The 21,480-nt window shown below is 35.9% G+C and overlaps 1 protein-coding gene across 1 annotated transcript in view; it reads left to right on the forward strand.

Moving 5' to 3' along the window:
- The window catches only part of LRP1B (LDL receptor related protein 1B), a 312,472-nt gene that overhangs the window by 247,409 nt on the left and 43,583 nt on the right, over positions 1–21,480 (forward strand). The window contains exons 67-79 of the mRNA XM_071562122.1: positions 730–836; positions 1,734–1,866; positions 4,963–5,085; positions 5,619–5,741; positions 6,001–6,138; positions 6,627–6,761; positions 7,607–7,726; positions 9,801–10,042; positions 13,953–14,176; positions 14,442–14,548; positions 18,270–18,386; positions 20,199–20,372; positions 20,898–21,023. Of these exons, the coding sequence (XP_071418223.1) occupies positions 730–836; positions 1,734–1,866; positions 4,963–5,085; positions 5,619–5,741; positions 6,001–6,138; positions 6,627–6,761; positions 7,607–7,726; positions 9,801–10,042; positions 13,953–14,176; positions 14,442–14,548; positions 18,270–18,386; positions 20,199–20,372; positions 20,898–21,023 (1,869 nt within the window). The remainder of the gene's footprint in view (positions 1–729; positions 837–1,733; positions 1,867–4,962; positions 5,086–5,618; positions 5,742–6,000; positions 6,139–6,626; positions 6,762–7,606; positions 7,727–9,800; positions 10,043–13,952; positions 14,177–14,441; positions 14,549–18,269; positions 18,387–20,198; positions 20,373–20,897; positions 21,024–21,480) is intronic.

The following is a 21,480-nucleotide window of genomic DNA, read 5'->3' on the forward strand; positions in this document are numbered from 1 at the left end:
CTCTGAAAACACCAGTCACTCTTGGCATTTCACTAAATTATCTCTGGGAGATTTTTACTTTGTGGTGTTCTTTCAAAGATTAGTAGTCTTTATGCAAAGGTTTTTTCTACCAAATTGTCATTTTTGTTGTTATTATTTTATTTCCTTTTTATCTCTTGGAAAATACAGTTGTTTATTTCTGCATGAATTTTCCAGCATTTTTTGTAAGCTTCATCTAGATGAGTGCAACAACATAGAAGTCTATGACAAAACTCTAATTTTACAATTTGACAAGAATATCCCCTTATATGTGAAATAAAATTGATTAATATTTAGTTATTTTAATTGTAATTATGTATATTTTCTAAAACCATGGTTTCTTGTAAATTTTAACTTAATTATAAGCACTTACATAAAATTAGCTAAAGTGTAAGCCCATTTTTAAAAATGTAGCTTTTTAAACTATACTTGTTCTATGAATATGTTTATGTGTATAGTTACTTTTATTATCAAGTGTAAGGAAAACATAAAAGGAAATTTCTCAGTGTTAAAACACAAATGACCTTTCACTATCATTATATAGTTCAGTTTTGTCAAGTACTTCACTGTAGTTTAAAAATAAGTTTGGAATAGCTCTGCTAAGTTGCAGGCACAAGTTTGCTCCCTATGTTAACCAGAGGAAAACTTTGAATTATGAACCAACTTATTTATGATTTTTTTTCTTAATGCTAACTCTGTGTTTGTAAGCAGCATCTCCAACCTGCTCTTCAAGTGAGTACGTGTGTGCCACTGGTGGCTGCATTTCAGCATCCTTGAAATGCAACGGAGACTACGACTGTGCTGATGGCTCTGATGAGGTACCTGGCAATAGTTCTCTTGATCCTTTTTCATTCTGGTGTGATTTTTTTAACACTCTCAAATTAATTGAAAAGGCTGATGTGGTTTTCTTGCATCCATTGAACAGTTAGGTAACGTAACCCCTTGACTTTATACTGCATTGTGTGTGTTTGCTTTGTACCCACCTTTTGGAATAAACAAGTTTGTTCCTCCTAAGTCAAAACATGAGTGTGGTTCTGCAGGAGTTTGCATCAGAGGCTTCTCTGTGCAGGCAGTGTGGGCAAATTTGTGACCCATATGGCTTCCTCTGTCCTCTGGATTCCTCTAATACAATCCTAGCAGGCATCTCAACCTCCATGGGTCTCCAAACCATGCTCTTCCTACGTCTTGCACTGTTGTTAATGTATTTTAAAAAATCACCTTCATAAACAACTTCAAGAAAAAGACCCCAAAATAGTTATTTCCCATAAGCACAAAGGTGCCAGTTATATACAATATAATGTAAATATAATAGCATAATGGGAAGGATGCCTGAGCCAAATGCTGCACAGTTCAGGTGAAGAAAATTCACGGTGGAGGTTTCTAGCCCTGATCAATGTGAGTATGAGCCAGTTCACACTAACTGGCCTCATGCCCAGGGTTGTCTCTTGTTAGGACAGTTGACTTCAGAGCTGTAAATGTAGCTATTGTTTCCATTGCAAATATCAGAAACATAAAAAAGAAGTATCAGAACATATGAAATGTGTGGATACAATTTCACTTGGACTTCGGTAACTATTTAAATTGCACATATTACATTGGCAGGGACAACTCCATTGTACGAAATATGTAAGGCAATGAAAGTTGTGTTGGGAAATTTTGCCTTCAGTATGTTGTTGTCATTCATTAATATGTAGCTCCCATCTGTATTCACATAGATGGATTGTGTAACAGAATGTAAAGAAGACCAGTTTCGGTGCAGAAATAAGGCCTACTGTATCCCTGTCAGATGGCTTTGTGATGGGATCCATGACTGTGTGGATGGCAGTGATGAAGAAAACTGTGACCAAGGCAAGAGATACTTTTCTTTAAAAGGCATATTTTATTGGACTTATTAACACATATTGCAAGGTACACTGGCCATTCTGAGTGATGAAAGGAAAGCTCTGTGACCTCCTTCAACAAGGGCAGTACAGCAGCTTCACAAGTGATTGCAGGAAGAAGCAAAACTTAAGTTGTTTATGATTCTCATCTCATTTCTCCTTTGTGTTTCCTTCCCCAGCGATCAAAAGGTTGTGTTGTTACTGGAAGCATATTCATTTTCATCAGGGAAATCAGTAATAAATCCGGTTATTTTACAGTTTTATGGGTAAAAATAAATTACAAAGCAATGCACAATAAATTACAAATCCATGCAATATAATGAACAGTTACTAAATAACTAATCTTAAGACCCCAGTTTATTTTGTAGAATCATAGAATGCTTTGGATTGGAAGAGACCTTTAAATTCATGGAGTTCCAAGCCCCTGGCATGGGCAGGCACCTTCCACTATCCCAGTTTACTCTAAGCCCCATCCAAGCTGGCTTTGGACACTTCCAAGGATGGGGCAGCCACAGCTTGTCTGGGCAACCTGTGCCAGTGCTTCCCCTTCATTTTTGTGCCTGAATCTGTCCAGGAGCTCCTCCATCTACTCAGTCCTCCTGGGTTTTTTGCCTGCCTTCCTCTTTGTTGAGGTGCATCACTCCTAAGATTGCAAGAGGTGATCCTTCAGTAGTAACCAGCTTTCTTGAGGCCCTCTTTCCTTCAGGGCATTATCCCATGGCACTCTACCAAGTGAACTCCTGAAGAGGTCACAGTCTGCTCTGCTGGAGTCCAGGGTAGTGAGCTTACTGTGTGCCCTCCTTGTTGCCCTAAGGCTCTTGAACTTGCCCAGTTCATGGGCATTGAAGCCTGAGCTTCAGATTCCCCACCAGCCCCTCCCTGTTGGTGAGAGCAAGGTCCTGCACAGCTCCTCTGTCACTTGGATAACAAGTGCACCAAACACAGACATACTTACTCAAATGGAAGAAGTTTTTTTCAAAAAGCAAAATTTTACTCAGTATTTTGTCATCTTCTTGGGTTTTTTTTTTCCAGATTTTTCTTCTTTCATGTTCTTTAAATTGAGTAGTTCCATGTGTTAGTCCAATGTTATGTGTGTAAATTCAAAAGCATAATGGAGTATAATAAGTGATAATAATCAGATACAAAGCAGAGTAAAATATCCTGTCTTTATTTTGGTCTGCCTATTAAACAATAATTAAGTTCAAAAGAGAGACCACAAAATTCAGAAAATGGGAGGAATATTCCAGAGATGTTTAGATGCAAGACGACCAATAATAAAGTTTAATAAAACCTTCTAGTCTGTTTTAAAACTACTTTAAACAGATCTGGACTGTATCTCTTTAAAACCCAATGAAGTGTAAGTAAATAGTAACACGTTTATTTTCTCTGAAGCCACATTATTCTTTGGATAGCATAATGGCACTTCTGTGAACTGCAAATTGCTTATAATGCAATAAGAACCCTCTTGCCTAGTTGCTTATTGTTATAATACTTTGTATTTATGTCACAATTACGATTCTGTTGGAGAAATCTACTTTATAAAGGAATTATGACAGCCCGAGCAATCACATGAAACAAATGCCAGTTTATCTCACTGATAACTAATTTTTTTCATCTTTGGAAATACAACAAACACAAATAGAGTTTTATTCTACAGCACTGTAAAATAATATCCATAATATTTATCTGTAGCCCACTGTGCATATTTAGAAAAATACCTCTCTTCAATCTTATTATACAACTAGAATGATGGTTATATTGTGATTACACACAGAAGTATTTGTATTCATGTCTTTCATCATGAAGAGTACTTTAATTTTATATATTTTCCTTGGATAATAATGCAGGATATTTCTGTTAATGTTCATAAGTTATATTTGCAATGGGAGTGAATTATATTTGGTAACACAGTTTAAGAGTTCCCAACATCCTCTCACGCTACAGGTATTTCATGGAAATTAATTTTCTGGATTAAAAAAAAAAAAGTTAAACCATTCTGAACCTTTATAGCAAAAGCAAGCCTTCTGTTGATGTTAATGGGCTGTGAACAGGGCACTGAATGAATAAGTAAAAAGCCATTGGAGCCTGATCTACTGTTAGAGTGGGTGTAATGTGTTGAGCTAAGCCACAGCAAGAGTTTGGGCATGAGCATAAAACATTTCATTGTTTCCTCTTCTGCAGGTACACAGCTTTATGTCTTTTATGCTCTACCCCTCTCAGGAAACTGAGAGCCAGTTACCATAAAAATGTGTTATATGGGAAATTAATTGCAAGAACTTTTCATAACTTTGTTAATTGGTGGTGATAAAATTTAGTCATAATTGCAAAACAAATTCCTTCTTATGCTACCCATATTAAAACTGAATCCAGCTTGAACCAATTTTAGAGTTTGAGCACTCCAGCTTAAAGACTTTCTCTCAGTCTGTGTTCCCTTTGGTTAGATGATTCAGGGTTCACTCAATACTGAGGTTGCATGGAAGAATTTATCCTTGCTGCTTTCTGTGTTCAGTAAATATCCTAATGAGAAATATTAGAAGTTCCAAAAAGGAAGATACTGTGAGAGGTCCCCTGGTTTTATCTGCTCAGTGCCTGCATCACACTCACATGGAACAAGCCTGCACTGACAAGACCTTTCACACATTTGACGGAATTTCTGTCTTCTGGTTTATACCATTCTCTGATGGCACAAATGACTAATGTACCAGCCAGGCCTTTGCTGGGAGGCAGCAATGGAAGCTCCAAGACAGGTAGTTTAAACATCTGGCTGAATGCAGGGGAACATGTCTAGCTGGTGAGTTGTGGGTGTCTTTGTAACAAACAGGTAATTCCTACCTAAGAGTCCTGAGAAGGAAGTTTGGTCAAGGAAGAGATTTTTAAACTAGTATTTTTCTCTGTTTCTCCAACCCATTAATTTGGGATCTGTACATTTAGTTATGCTACATGTGTCATTCTCTGCAAATTGTATGTGATAAGTGGTTTAACTGTTTTTATCAAAAGCTGACATGTTTTCTTTTGTCTCTCTGTTTTCCTGCATTTTTTTCCTGTCATCTTTTCATCTTTCCAGGGGGAAATATATGTAGAGCTGATGAATTTTTGTGCAATAATTCCCTCTGCAAACTACATTTTTGGGTTTGTGATGGTGAGGATGACTGTGGAGATAACTCTGATGAAGTTGCTGAAATGTGTGGTATGGCATTACATTTTTCTATGCTTTTCATGTAGTAAAGCAAGAAATGGCATGTAAGAGACATAAAAATATGAGGACACTTGTCTAAGTTTTGGTTATTTTGCTTTTCAAAGATTAGCTTGAAATGTGGGATATAGTTTTCTGTTGTTATTGCTCTTCTGTAATTTCAGATATGATATCTGGGAGAAATTAATCTTTTCCTGTAGGAAATCCACAGAGGGTAGAAGTTGCTTCTACAGTGTAATATTGATCATCATTCCACTTGTCTTAATTCTGCTGTATTTATTGATCCTAGAAAAGAGGTATAAATTACCCTTATCACAGAAAATAATTTCTTTCCCTAAATGAGGACCTTACTCTGTCAACACTGGTGAAGTGTTGTCCCATTAGGTGCCAGAAGTTAAAATCAAGCACCATTCATCTGTCACATAAAACTGCATTCCTGTGCCTGCTAATTGCTTTTCTAAGGAGGCATTAAAGAAAGTTTGTGAGTTCTAGATGGGTAATAGCTGATTCTTTTCTTTAATACACAGTAAAGTTTCCATGTCCTCCAACGAGGCCGTACAGATGTAGAAACAACAGGGTTTGTCTGCGCCCTGAGCAGCTTTGCAATGAGGTCGATGACTGTGGGGATAACTCGGATGAAGATCACTGTGGTAGGTGATATTACCTTTCAAGGCATTCAGATCAGAGAAAACAACTTGAAGGCAAACTTTGTTACAGAGATCTGCTTGTCCTTCAGTAAAGCTTAACTGGAGGTTAGTAGATCAGAATTTGAAAGTGAAAGAAATAAAGCCTGAAATAATTTCCAGGTGCTTAATGCTTTGTGGCCATTCCCATTTGTGTGTGTCTAAAATAATCTAACAATCTGAAATACTGATTTATTTTTTACCTTATTAATTTGTCATTATATAGATAAAATCACATATAAAGTAAGACCATGTAAAAAAGATGAGTTTGCTTGTAATGACAAGAAATGTATTCCGATGGAGCTGCAGTGCGATTGGTTTGATGACTGTGGAGATGGTTCAGACGAGCAGGACTGCAAAATGAGTGAGTCTGATTTTGTGATTGTAGAAGGAGAGAGACAATTAACCAAGACATTCATCTGTGCAAAAAAGTTTTGGTTTTTATTTTTTTTAATAAAGTTATTTTAGTAAGGTTATTTCTTTTAGTTAAAAAAAGGAGGTAATTCTATGCCACAAGAGAAAGGCAAATTTTATAGCAATTCAAGCTGTAGTAGTTTTTAAAATAGTTAAAAGTTTTTGATGAAAGTTGAGTATAAGTTGATTGTATTTTGTTTCATATTTGCAAAAAATTTTCGTATTAAATTCTTGATGTGAAGTGTAGTATCTCAATTGCATGCTGTCAATTTGTGTGCATGTTTAGATAAAAACTGTAATGTCATTTATTTGCTAAAAATTTACTGATACTCTTTTAAAAGAATGATAAATTTATTTGTTGTTGTTACTTTAGATCTCATTTTTAACAGTTTAAACAAATTTATCAGGGTTTTTTTTAGACATTTTGTTTATGTTTAGGTGTCACAGAATATACATGTGAAGATAATGTGAACCCTTGTGGAGATGATGCATATTGTAATCAGACCAAAACATCCCTTTTGTGTCAGTGTAAACCTGGATTTCAGAGAAACAGGAGGAATAGACAATGTGAAGGTACAGATATTTTCCATCATTCCTCGCTGTGAAGTATTAAAACTCAACTGTGTGGTCAGTTTTCTGTGCAGGAGAAGGAGATACATATCACACTTTTTTTTCTGCAGAGTAAAAGCTGCTCCATAGCTATGGGATTAAGGGGAGAAAAAATATTTAGAGGATGTAGATTCATATATTTTACCTTGAGAGGTTATCAAAGATTTAACATTGGTTGTGAATTTCAAAAGGTTCAAATCACACAATTAGAGGAGTTAAGGGATAAATGGGTACAGTAGATTATTTAACTGAGCCCATTGGGGTTGGTGTTTAAATTGGCATATGAGAATATTTTAAGGTGCTTAAAATAATGAAGATGCATAAAACAAAATTGAAATGCAAATAAACTGATAGAAAGTAAACTTCCTTAGCAAATGTAGTCTGGATATATATGTTTCCATACTGGTCAGCAAAAAGACATAGTTGTTATAATGAAAGGGTTGATTGAAAAGATAAAAGCAATCTGCCTTCCCAGAGAACAGGTTGTGAATTCACTTTCTTACTGGTGAGCAATAGTTCAGAGAAGAAGTTCAGACCACTCCAATGGAGCTATCAAGGTTATCATTGTTTGACTCTTAAGAAAATAGTATAAAGAGGAGCTTTTCCAATAGAGGATAATCGTGTAGTTTGGACTGTACCAGAGACAGGTATGTTGGACATAATTGTAGCAGGGGTTTTTATTCTCAAAGTTTATTTCACGTTCTAGTAGTGATAGATTGATATAAAGGATGCAGAAATAATATTAAAGAAATCTTGAATAATAGTACTTTTAACTATAGGTCTATAAATTACAATTCTCTTCTTCATAGATATCAATGAGTGTATGGTATTTGGTGCCTGCTCCCAACACTGCAATAATATTAAGGGATCATACAGGTGTGCATGTGAGAAAAATTATAAGGAGAGGAATAACAGCTGCATAGCAAAAGGTAAGGCTACAAAAATCAAATTAGAGGGACAGTACTAAATCATTTGTTGTGTACATGGTTGGTAACACTAAAGTGTGGCAGATACTATTTATTTTTAGATAAATATTTCCTGAATAGTTCACAGAAATAATTCCTAAAACCAGTCAGATTTACTTTGCATTCCAGTAACCAATATATTCTAATGATCTCTATGTAAATGAACTTACTTAATTTGAAAGTCCATTTCCAATTTCAGTGTCTTCTATTTCTAGCAATATCTACACAAATAAAAACAGTGTTTACACATTAGCAAACATGGAAGCACATGAAGCTTTAGAAGCTTGAGAGAAGAATCAAATCCTTCCTAGAAACATATTTTAAGAATACATAAAGTAGTATTTTGAGTTAATATTTTGCTTTGTATTGAGAAATTCTACACAAGTCATTTAAGTGGAGTTTTTTCTAAGTATAATGAGCTAATTGCATACTTCTTACATAAATCAGCTGCCTAGATGTGGTCCAGAGAAGGTAAAGAAATAAACACACATAGATGTTTTTTCTGTTGTTCATTTGCACAAAATGGAGGTAATTGTGAAGTCTGGGTATTACGTAGCTTATAAATAATGAGACAAGCAATAAAACAGCTGACTGAGCAAAGATCACATAAACTTTATGGATCTGTATCACAGCATCTCCCCTGCAATTTGATGAGATTTTGGTGTGACTTGGAGTGTTCCAACACAGAGCGGGTGCTGAGGTTACAGGGAGTGGTTCTCCTACACCCTCATGCACAGCTCTGAGCAGTTCCTGACCTGAACCTTATGGCCAGTGAGCACATCCTGTATCCTTGTATCCCAGCAGCATGACAGGTTGTGTGATGGGAATGCCAGCCCTTCCCTCTTTGCAGCACAGCAGTCAGTAATGTAGCTACACCCGGAGTTAAATGGTGATAGATAGTCGGGTTTCTTACAGGCCCTGTCCACATTTTTTGATGCAGATTTACTACAGGAAGGTCATATTAGTGACTCATTAGTAATTCCTACATGATATAGACTTTATCAATGTTTAACATCATTGCTTGTTGCTAAAGTCATGGGAGCAAACAAGGTTATGAATTGAGAATAATGGTTTGTTATTAAAGGAACACGGATGTAATTCTGAGGGCTTGTAATTTAAAAATCTGGGAGTTGTTATCCTAAAACTGAATTTTTCACAAGCTTAATTTCCATTGTAATACAGTTAATGCCTCCCTCTTTCCCTCACTGATACTTGCTTTAATGAAACTCCTCTTTGTTTTTGTGTTTATCAGGAGGAGGGGAATAAATTATATTTGATGTTTCATAGTCATAAGGAGGACGTGTGTTGGACAGACATTATTACATATCTATGGATAAATGTGATATGAATTGGAAAATAAAAAGAGTAATACAAACGCATTCTAATGTATCCAACACATTTTAAACTTTCTCAAAACTTAATGAATGGATACTAGAGAGCATTTTCTGATGACTAATACACTTTACAACATCTGAATCAAGATGATAATTGGGTACCATTAGTACTGCCCATTCACAGGTGTCCATTTACCATCTGAAATAAGGAGGTGTAAGAAACAACTGCACAGGTTGTGTTGCAGTAGATTTCAAAACTTCACTGCCTTCGCTAAAGATAGAATCATTCCATTTCCAATTAAGCAATTTAAAATAATGTTTATTGACAGCTCTGTGTTCCTGTATTGTATATCTTTGGAGCCCCTTAAAGATACCATGCATATAAAAAAAATGGGATTCATATGGGCTTAATGAATAATACCTTGTTTTTTACATACTGCTTAAAAGTATTCAAAATTCTTATATCACATACTCCTTAAAAGATAGTCTTCAATGTCACACTGTTTGGAGAGCTCTGAATAAATGTATATTGATGTCAGAGTTGCATTAATTGTCCAGACTGGTTGCAGCCTTCAACAACCAGAAAATAATTAAAACATGAGAAATTATATTAGATAAACACCAAAAAGCTACTTGAGTGGAAACCACTGATTTTGCATTAGTTGACATTTACCTTATTTTTGTTTCATTATAATAATCCCTAGGCTCTGAAGATCAAGTTCTCTATGTTGCTAATGACACTGACATCCTGGGTTTTGCATATCCATTCAACTACAGTGATGCTCATCAGCAAATATCACATATTGAACACAATTCAAGGATAACTGGAATGGATGCATATTTTCGAGGGGATATGATTGTTTGGAGCACTCAGTTTAATCCAGGAGGCATTTTCTACAGAAGACTTCATGACAGAGAGAGAAGGCAAAGTAGCAGTGGCTTGATAGTAAGTGACCCAAATTAAAGGTTAAATGATACAAATTTCTTTTGTTTTATTTTTCTGTTTTAATAACCTGGCTTATTTAGAAAATTAAAATGTCTGTGTGAGAATGATTTTATTTCAATGGTATGTTTGTCTACTAATGCCTCTCCATTCAAGATTCTGACAGATTTGGGAGAGTCTCTAAGAGAACTGGACTGTAGTATTTAAAAAACTTTTCTGCAGTGAAAAAACCAGTATATTAAAAGCTTAGAAAGTTTGTATGCTCTCAAGTTTTAAGAGTGAAAAGAGAGAATATAGTAGGGATATTTAAGAAGAAAGGCATGAATGGAAAATCCTTGGAAGACAGAAAATGTAGATAGGCAAAAGACAAGCTCAGTTACTATAGCAACAATATAGACAATAAAATTGTCAAAGTTATAACAATTAGAACAGTGAGTATTTACTCCTTTATATGTTAAAGTGCATATCTCCTTTTGAATAAGCATAAATGAAAGTTTGCACTTTACAGCACAAGTGCGAATTTTTCTAAGCTAGAGTGACTTCAAGTGGTCTTTACTTGAAATAAAACAAATGCAGATTGATACTCATTTTACCTAATGTATTTATACAAAATTCCCTAGGAAGTGATAGTGCTGAACTGAAGATAACAATGTGGTCTTCAAATGAGTGTTTGTATAATGCTGTAAATTTAGATTTTGTGTTTTTTACTCTTAATCTGATAGAGTTAAGTTTTCAGTTTTTTCTTGGCTAGTAATAAATCCACTTAGAAAGAACACCTCTTTGGCTGCTCAGTTTTTGCTTCAGCTTAGGAGAGGGAACAGTGGATATTTTTACATAACACATGAATATTTTTATATAACCAGCAGAATAACCAGTAGTAGCAACAGTAGCCTAATCTTTCATCTATATTTCATACACATCTGAAACCACTTCTAAGTATATTCCATCCAAGGATATTTCCTTTCCAAATGAATGACATGCCTGACCTTTGGCACCACCAGGGCAAAAAACCTGAGGGTGTAAACAGTCATGAACACTGAAGATACATTTCTGTGTGATAGCAGGGATATGAGAGACATCCTTTCCACTTGCCCAGCAGAAGAGTTTGTATTTTTTGATAGAAGGTGTATGTAAAGTAGATCTGAAAGAGGAAATAATTCCTGGCATTTCCTGGGTCACTTATGTCATTTGAGTTTTGCAGAAGGATGCTGGTATTGAAGATGTGGAGTAATTCTACGGTGGTAGATTCCTGTGCCTAAGAAATCCCAACAGACAGATCTCTACATTGAGTTCTTCTTTAGAAAATAATGAACTTGTAAAGTTTTGTGAAATTAGTGTTGAGGAGTGGAGTTGTTATTTATTTATTTTCTTTTGGAGGGGATAATATGCAGATGCATTTTGCATCTGATAAGAGTATTCTGATGACCCTCCACCTCTCTAATTCATGTGTGCTTCATTGCAAGTCCAAAAAATTCACCTTAAGCTCCTCGAGATTTCTTTGTAGTCCAGGGATTGAATTTTTCACAGGTGATTTCTCACTGTCTCCTGTTTAAACTAATAAAGATAAAATATTCCTAGAATTACTATTTTTCTAATGTACTGAAATGCTTTTTCCTTTTCATATCTCTGTTTCTGTTTTTCAAGAATACTCTTTAGTCACTTCCCTTTCACTTCAAAATTATTGAAAAAATGGTGTATGTACACCATGGTCTCCTATCCCCTCAGTGCAAGTAGTTCTGCAAGACAATGCTTGATCCAAGCCACACAAAGCTTTTTTCAAATCTGTATGTGAAAAATGGACAGATTGTATCAGATAGTACTTAATTATATTTGTGAAAAATTGACTTCTCATTGTACTCAGTATTGTACATGTATTCAGTTATTTCCCAGCATCATCTCATTAATATTCAAATATTTTCCCCTTATATATAACTGATCAATAGGTTAATGGGGTTTATAGTGTTGCTTTAATATTGTCACTGAAATTTGGTTTTTAAAAAGCTTGAGAATTTCTTAATTTTCACCCAAGTTTTTTAATGGATAAGTTCTCAAAGGTTGCATTATAACTTTTATATCTAGACTTTGATATGTAAATCAGGACAGTAAACTTGAACAAAGTCACCTGCATTTTCAGGTAATTACATTAATGCAAAAATCTATCTCAACTGAAATTGCTCCATGGAATTAGCATATCAAGAGCCTTCCTCAGAGAATAGCTTTGAGCAGCTCTCCTGTTTTCCTGTGAAAAGGGGTTTAAGCCTGGTATAAATTGAAGCATTAAAGGAAGCAGTAAATATCAACTCTTAAGAGTTTATTGACAGATGGAGAAGAGGATTTAATTCCAATCGAGTTCAGACAGTCTAAGTGAGTTGGTGATAACTGGTGCAGCTGTTGACTGGCAGAATCCTTGGAGAGAGAGGTACAAGTCATCTGAGGTGAATACTCAACACAGAGTGACCTCACACTTAAACTCAAATGCTGTTTCTTTTATGGAAGAGGACAAAAAGCCGAACATTAAAATAATTGCACCATATGATAGGAGGGGAAACAGGGTTTGTGGTGTGTTCAGTCAGATATTAGCAGCCTGCCCCAGCCCCAGTGCTGTGGGAGCTTAACAAGGACCCTTAAGCACTGCTGTGATTTAGCCCCAGGGATTCTCCCAATGCCTGGAATGCAGTGCATCCCTGGGAATGCAAACTATTCCTAGACTGTGTTCTTTAAATAGCACTAATTTATGATTTTCCCTTAGAGCTATAGGTGGTTATGCCCTTAGGAAACCCTCTTTCTGGAGTTGGCTGGTTGGGGTTTTTAAACAATCCTACTTACATAATACAAATGGTGGCTTGGTGAACCACTGCACCTACTGGGATGCTCATCTGGCAAGGAAAATGTTATCTTTTGCATTAAAAAAGTCTGAAATTTTTCTAGAAATACTGCTTTTCATTTACTTTTACTGTTCTATTATTTTAATGAAGTTATTTTAAGGAAAAATAAAACATATATGTTATTCCAAAGCAATTCCCTACCAAGAAATTCTGTAAAGTGAATAAGATAAAATATTGCTTCACATCTGCTTGTGCTATGCATTAGATTTGTCATTTAGTCTTCCTGTTAAGCATTGCAAAGTGAAGGGTTCCTGCTGCATGTGTGACATGATTTCTCCAGTCAAACCCAAGTTCAGGAGATGAAATTTTTTCTATAATCTACCATTGTACCAAAATGGTTTGCAAATCCAAGCTGTTACTGCAGCTTCCCTCCCACTTTTCCTTTTTGCTATTAGTTCTTTGCCTTGCAACCAGAGTTTACAATAGACAGCAGTTCTGATCAGAAGTTATCAAGCTGGCATGGTCTGTAGTTGTGCAGGTCCCTCCCATGTGCAACCTATAAAAGGTGATTAGGCTTCAAACTCCAATTTCTCTTATAGTTGCAGTACATTGTATTTAGCATCAAAGTGGGCTAAAATCACTATGGAAAATACTAATGTGATTTTCTCCTTGTGTTTTCCACAGTGTTTTTCACTGAGGGCTTTGGAATGAGACATCATACCATATCTCTGCGTGCAATATAATAGCTGTATTTAATATTTCCTTTCCTTTTGAATTGCAGTCTGTAACATTTATTTGCTTCATTATCAATCGTTCAGGTTGCTGATGCTAAAGTGCCTTTTTCTTAATGTAGGTAGCCTTGAAAAAACAATTTAGAACCATTGACTTGCTCTTCTGCCTTGACTTAGAACTGTCAGCAGACCCCTTAGAGCTGCCCTCCTGCAGGTGGAGTTTGTCCTTCCATTGCAGCGTTTTTCACTGTATTAAACAAAAAGTTACTTAACTGTAAAATAACCTGAATCTGTGGCAGTGCAGCTGCTACAAAAGATCATTTCCATCAATCTGACTGTGACATCTGTTCCTTTCAGTGTCCAGAATTCAAAAGGCCCAGGGGCATTGCTGTGGATTGGGTGACTGGCAATATTTACTGGACTGACCATTCCCGAATGCACTGGTTCAGCTACTACACAACCCACTGGACCAGTCTGAGATACTCCATCAATGTTGGGCAACTGAACGGGCCCAACTGCACCAGGCTCCTCACAAGCATGGCAGGAGAACCATATGCAATTGCTGTAAATCCTAAAAGAGGGTATGTATGTTGCAACATTTCCCTCCTTTGGTCGTTCAGGCAAAATTGCAAAATAGAGGAAGAGAAATTTATGATGCCTACAAATGTCTAAACTTTTCCAAGTCATTTACTTAACCCTCCTGCCCAGTTTAGCTGTAAGCAATCCAGGATCAGTTCTCTCCCATCTGTCAGCGAGGTTGAAAGGCTCATAATAATTTAGTATGTGTGAAGTGCCTTGAGTTTCTGTATAGACATTCTGCCTAACTTTTATGTGTAATACTTTTAGGATGATGTACTGGACGGTTATTGGGGATCGCTCTCACATAGAGGAATCATCTATGGATGGTACTTTGAGAAGGATATTGGTTCAGAAGAACTTACAAAGACCCACAGGTATATGGCTTATAATTTTTCCTAAATACACTTGGTAACTCACTGTAGATTTCAATTTCTCATTTTCCAGAGAAAAGAACACCCCCATGCCAAAAAACAAAGAAACAGAAAAAAAAAAAACAAACACAAAAAACCCCCAACACAAACCAAACCAAACCCTAAAACTTTTTGCAATATGTGTTCATTCATATGCAGTTACTATTCAGCCTTCTGGTTCTGTTTTCAAATAATACACCTTAAAAAGACTAACTTTTGTAACAAAGCTTAACATGGTTTAACAAATCAGTACAAAGTACTGTATACAATCAGTTAAAATGTTATTTCTTCAATACTACTGAACAAGCAAAAGCAATTAAGGGAACAACAGTTAGTGGTGAGAAACACTTTTTTAAGAATGCATTTGCAATCTCACAGGTTGTTCTGGTTACTTTCCTGAATACACTGCAAATAGTACAAAACAAGGCCTAGGTGCTCAAAAAAGCAACAACTTAATTATTTCAGCTAGAACTATTTTGAAGCTTGACAGTACTTGTTGAGATCTTGTGAACTGCATTTAAGACTCCATTGGCAGCATAAAAGTAATTTTTACAGCAAAGGAAGTCATAAATTCAGAATGAAATGTGTCTCGTAAATGGTAGTGTCCTGTCTTGAAACTGCAGATTATTTTGTTGTGACCCATTTTCTTACCCAATATTTGTTGTTTCTCCAGGCTTAAAATGATAATTTATTATTATTATTGCAAGTTAGGGGTTGTCCAACTTTGGTAAGCATTTCTGGTGAAATAGGATTCTTTCAAGGGGAGATACCTGAGTATCTAAGCAGCTCAGAAGCTTCCAATATCACAGCAATGTGTATGATATTTTAACCTATAGTTAAGTCATGTGCTAAGGTGGGTTTATGGTGGTGTTTATGCAAATTATAGAATAGAATCATAGAACCATAGAATGGATTGGGTTGGAAAAGACCTCCGAGATCATCAAGTCCAACCCTTGGTCCAACTCCAGTCCATTTACTAGATCATGGCACTCAGTGCCACGTCCAATCTGCATTTAAAAATCTCCAGGGGTGGTGAATCCACCCCCTCTCTGGGCAGCCCATTCCAGTGCCTGAGCACTCTCTCTGCAAAGAATTATTTCTGCTCTCCAACTTCAATTTCCCCTGGCAGAGCTTGAGCCCATCGTGCCCCCTTGTCCTATTGCTGAGTGCCTGGGAGAAGAGACCAACCCCCACCTGGCCAGAACTTCCCTTCAGGCAGTTCTAGACAGTGCTGAGGTCACCTCTGAGCCTCCTCTTCTCCAGGCTAAACACCCCCAGCTCCCTCAGCCTCTCCCCACAGCACTTGTGCTCCAGTCCCTTCACCAGCCTTGTTGCTCTTCTCTGGACCTGCTCCAGCACCTCAATATCCTTTCTGAACTGAGGGGCTCAATCCTTAAAGGAAACACTCTATTGACATGTTTAGATTAAAATATATCAACTGAAGAAGTTACATATGTGACAGGGAAAGCTTTGTGGAGAGCAAGCACAAGAGTTATAATAATAACATACATAGTCAATAATAAATTCAGTAAGAAGCTTCTGATTGTTCAGACTAAAATAAAACAGAATTTTATAATTGTCAGTGTTTACATATTTTTTAACAAACTTCTGTAAGATAATGTGAACATGTCAGATACACAATTCACTAGATTTAAACCTAATTGCTGTAATTGTGTTTTTTTTAATCTCATTGTCATGGTTGATTGCAAAGATTATGTCTTACAGAGCACATCACCACTTCGTGACCGAAAGGGCATTTAACCCCCTTGTTTTGGCCCTCTCTTTTGGATTAGTGAAATTATTAAATTTTGTTGGCAGTAATAGTATTAATCATACCTGAAAATGCAAGCAGTGGCAAGAAGCAGAACTGCAAGACCTTTTCTTCTTAAATTTTCCATTCTATATTTCATATAGAAAAGTTTCTTGCAAACATTTGACCAGATCTCTATCACCTTACAAAGATGAACAAAATGAAAATTAAAAAAATCAGCAGAATTACCAAAACATGAGCAGCCTTTGCAAAAAGAAAATTTCACAAATGCCCTGCCAGAATATTGTGTTTTCTTGTAATTACTGCCTGAAAACACTCCTGTGACACCCCTCTGTGCTTTTTTATTCCTTTACTTCACAGTAGAAAGTAGATCCTTAAGGGGTCTTTTAATTTTTTTGTCAGATATTTCACACAGATTCATGTCTTTTTAGAGGGAATGCAAAGAAAGTATTCAAACCTTTAATATTTTCTTCCAAATAAGACTTTACTACTATTGTTCACAGTACTCATAAATTTATTAATGCACATGTCTTTTCTATTTCAAGTAAGTGGGAGGGAAAGTTTGAGCATTTGGGCTTGACTTCGTAGGATTTCTATGGAAATTACTTGCACAGGAGTGCTATATGTATAAAACAAAAATAAACACTTTTCCCCCAGTGTCTTATCTCTGATAGTGTGAAAGATAAATTGACAATGTTATTTATTTATTTATTTATTATTTGGTATTTAAATATTCATATTAAAATGCAAAGGATAATTTAAAGCTGCAGAGTGGGGGCTGCTTCTCAAACATCCCCCCTTACAGGTACCATGTGTCACACAGAACTGACACTCTGGGATTGTTTTTGACCAGAAATTATTCTCTTTAGCTGTATCCCTGATACCAGGGTTATTTTTCTTCAATGGAGTTTCAAATGTGAACATATTTCACTGGTTTATGAGTCAGACTTTCTCTACTTCCTCTCATCTATTTGTAGCTGATTAATTTATGACCTTAAGAAGAGTATTTTTTGCTGTTATGTATAATTTCTTTTGATGTATTTTTTCCGACTTACCTACAGATATATAAATAGGAAGAAAAAATACTTTTCCCTATTCTTATTAAAAATACACTGCAACTTCAAAAGCTCAGAATGAAATTATTTTATGGTTCAAGTACTTTTTCAGGCTGAATTTTTTGACATGACCTAAAATGGCATAATGATCATTTAATCATCCTCTATGAAACACAGGCTACTTGATTTAACTATTTAGTTATTGCTTAGGGGCTGGGTAGTTACAATTTTTTATCTACCTTTTTTTCTCATTTGTGCTGTCAGTCACTCACTCTTGTGCTTTCTTTTCATGTATAAGTGAATATGTATGAACATGCCAGTACTGCTGTTTAAGTATTTTAGCACTAGTTCAAATAATCTGATTTTTAAATCTGTGATAATTGCTGCACGTAAAGTATTGGTGGTAAGAATAAGAACACAGTTATATACCTGTGGAAACAGGATAAATTAGGAAGATTCTGTGAATTCTGAATATCTTGGTTTTAACATGCAATCACGTTGGTGCTGCTGCTTAGAAGTCTGTTGCCATGATGGATTTCTGTTGGTAAAGCAAGTTAGAGGATTAGAGTCCATGTTTAATTCATCCCTCCCTGCTGAGGATAATGAGGTGGGAAAGGTACTGACCTCTGCATAGTGAGTTAAAGAAAGTAAAAAAACCCCCATGATTGCCCGAAGGGGAAGGCTGAAGGTGGGCAGTGTTACATTTCGTTCTCCTTGGTTTCCACACGCATTTTTAACATTGTCACCATATTTTGTGTACACAAGGATATGAATGATATAAAAATGTACAGTCACATAAAAAATAATAATTTGTCTTCAGGTTTTATTTACCTGTTTGAACTTTTTATCTTCCTTGTAGGTCTCGTGGTTGATCAGTTCAGTCAGCGCCTCTTCTGGGCTGACTTTGAATTGTCCATCATTGGCAGTGTTCGTTTTGATGGTTCTGATTCTGTGGTGTCTGTGAGCACCAAACAAGGTATGGAGAGCTTTTGTTCAACATGATTCCTATTCTGTTCCATCTGCCTGAAGTTTCACTATTCAGGGAAACTGTCAGCAGAAACCAGTCATTATTAAGAAATATTTATTCCTTTTGTTAGACAATACTTCAGATATTACCTGAACCAATAGATATTTAAGAGAAGAGAATTTTAGCTTAAGGATAATCTAATAAAATTAATTTCAGAGAGCAAAGATTCCATGATATATGAAAATCCCTAAGTTTGTTATGTAATCTTTAGCTTGGGTATTATAGAATAATATTGTGGTTAATATTTAGGCTTGGTCTCACTTGGGCTTACACAGCAACAGGAGAAGCTTGACTAAGAAATTAGAGCCGTCTGCATTGAACAGGAACTGTAGTATTTGTAGAGCAGTTGATCTGAATCAATTCTGGGAGAAATAACAGGCTTTCAGGTCAGCAAGTAATCACAGAATTCTCCTAACAGAATCTGAATGAGGAAAGTTCCCTTGATAAGAAAAGAGATTCTAGTCAAGCAGACTTTATTTTTATAGAATTGCATGTTGGCATTTTAACTTTTTTGAGTAACAATTTATGAGTAGAAAAGAGAGAGAACACATTACAAAAAGAATATTTGATAGCAGGCTTTTGGGGAGAACTGCTTAGTGGGCAGTTGGTGCCAGGGTTTCACCAGGGTGATGTTACATCTGGGGCTACTGAGTGTGTTCACCAACTGCCCAGAATTCACCAGGGTCTTCTGGAATATACTAGGAAAGATCATCCATAATCCAGATTGAGCAGGACCAGATTTAAATCATTGTATTTTGGAGTTTAAGCATATTATTCCACAACTTGGTTCAATATACATGAAGATAGTCATCTGAATAAAGATGCCTTTGAGTGCAGGGATGTGCCTACAACCTCCTCTAACAGAACCAAAGGGAAATTGGGGAGGTTTGGAAATTGCTTTGCAATGAAAGTATAAGCTTCAACCCATTTAATTAAACAAGAATAAAATAATGAATTAGAATTAGTAAATATATATGTATTGCAATAAAATACTGAGTACCAAGTATTGATAGCATGAAAAAACAGTAGGAAGAAATAAAGCCTGACAGTTGAACTTAAATAAATGCAAAACAAAGCCAGTTTCAGTGTAAATAGAGATAACAGCAGGAACAAAGTAACCCAAGGAATGATAGATTCTGTGTCTTTGTGGCTTCAATGAGAGATGCAGCTCTGGCAAAGAAGTTTTACTCAGAAGCCATTGCCTTGTTACATGGATAAATGTGTGAAATTCTACAGCCAGCTGGGCATAGGAAATCACAATAGGTTGTCTAATAGGCCCTCATAACTCTTAAAATGAGGAATTGGTAAACAATTTATTTTGCATTAATTTACTAAAAGATGTGTAGTACAAACCCCAGCATTTCAAATATATTGAGGGAGCTGAAGTAACTTCTTTGATTTAAAGCAAAATTACCTGTTTCTTCCATGTGACATACTTCTAGTTAATGTGTTGTACCTAAGTATGTTGTAATTAACAGGTTGTACGCATAGAGTTTCCCTACTTTTCAATAATCAACCAATTTCTGAAGCTGAACTGTGTGAAAAAGTAATACAAAGCTTGAGATTTTAGCTTGCAGTGTAGGAAGAGTTCCTTTTAAGCAGATTGCTTGTTTCAACTCAGCCTTTGTGGGTACAAAACCAGCTATCTGAATAGAAATGTTTTCAGGTCATAATCATAGAAATGCAATTGAAGTTGTTATTAAAACAAAGGTATTTATTATTTGACTATGTATTTGTATTTATTATCCATCTTTATTCAAGGTTTGCTGCATCCACATAGAATCGACATTTTTGAGGATTACATCTATGGAGCAGGTCCTAAAAATGGTGCATTTCGAGTGCACAAGTTTGGCAGGAGCCTCGTGGAGTATCTGAGTGTGGATGTTGAGAAAGCAAAAAGTGCCTTGATTTTTCACCGTTACAAACAAATGGACTGTGAGTAAGGATAATTCCCTCAGCCTCAGCACTGAGCACGTTCACCTGGGGTGGGAGGCTGAGGGGAATAATCTGATTGTATAAATACGAGTCAGAGCCTGCTGCACAAACTGAAACTAGATTTCATTATATATCTTTATATGAGTTTGATTTAGGTTGTTTGATGAGTTTCGCTCAGTTGAAAGGACATTGCACAAATGTGTACACAAATGCCTTTTGTACCTGCAATGTAATGAGATATAAAAAAATTAGAAGAGAGCTGAATGCAAACATATCTAGCCAAAAGCAGATGTGGTTTTTACTCCATATTACCAATACAGTTTTTGTTCCTGGAATTAATTCCATCCTTCTGTGAGTCTTGCACTGCTGTTTGAGTGAGTGTGTAAATGGACTTTATGTTGTTGATATCCTGGAAATTGGAAGTGTATCAGGATTTTTATATTTCATTATTTATCTTATCTAAAGTTCTAAATCCTAAAAAACACCCCAAACCCAATATTTTTAATGTTTTATCTTTTTAAACAGTGCCTAATCCATGCTTGGACCTGACATGTGAATTCATTTGTTTGCTCAACCCTTCTGGTGCAACATGTGCTTGTCCAGAAGGAAAATCATTGATGAATGGAACATGCATTGATCAAAGCCTCTTAGGTAGGTATTGAAAACTGCTTGAGAACCAGAAAATAAACAGCTGGCCAGTTTTTGTCATTGCAAAAGGCTTTGCAAGTCTAGTTTTGTAATATTGTTCAGTACACACATGACTTAGCTGAAATGGAAAGGAAATGTGGAGAAGCAAAGTTCCTGATAAAAAAACCCACCCTATTCATCAAAAACCACCAGTGTTCATCAAAATAAAAAATAAGGGTTCAGCTGAACTAATAGAAGATGATATTTAAAAGTGAATGAGTACTCATATTGACCAAAAGAAGCTTGAAAAGCTGTGAGCTGTTCTGGATCCCAAAATAAACATGAGGCATTTAGGAGAAAAAAACCAAAACCTTAAAGACCATCAAGAACCACCTCTGCTTCCACTGCAGCAATAGTCAAAAGAAATGAGAGCAACTTAGCAAATCATAATGGCTTTGAAGTAACTGACAAAGAAATAAAG

The sequence above is a fragment of the Pithys albifrons genome, chromosome 8 (genome assembly GCF_047495875.1).
Source record: "Pithys albifrons albifrons isolate INPA30051 chromosome 8, PitAlb_v1, whole genome shotgun sequence".
Classification (NCBI taxonomy): domain Eukaryota; kingdom Metazoa; phylum Chordata; class Aves; order Passeriformes; family Thamnophilidae; genus Pithys; species Pithys albifrons.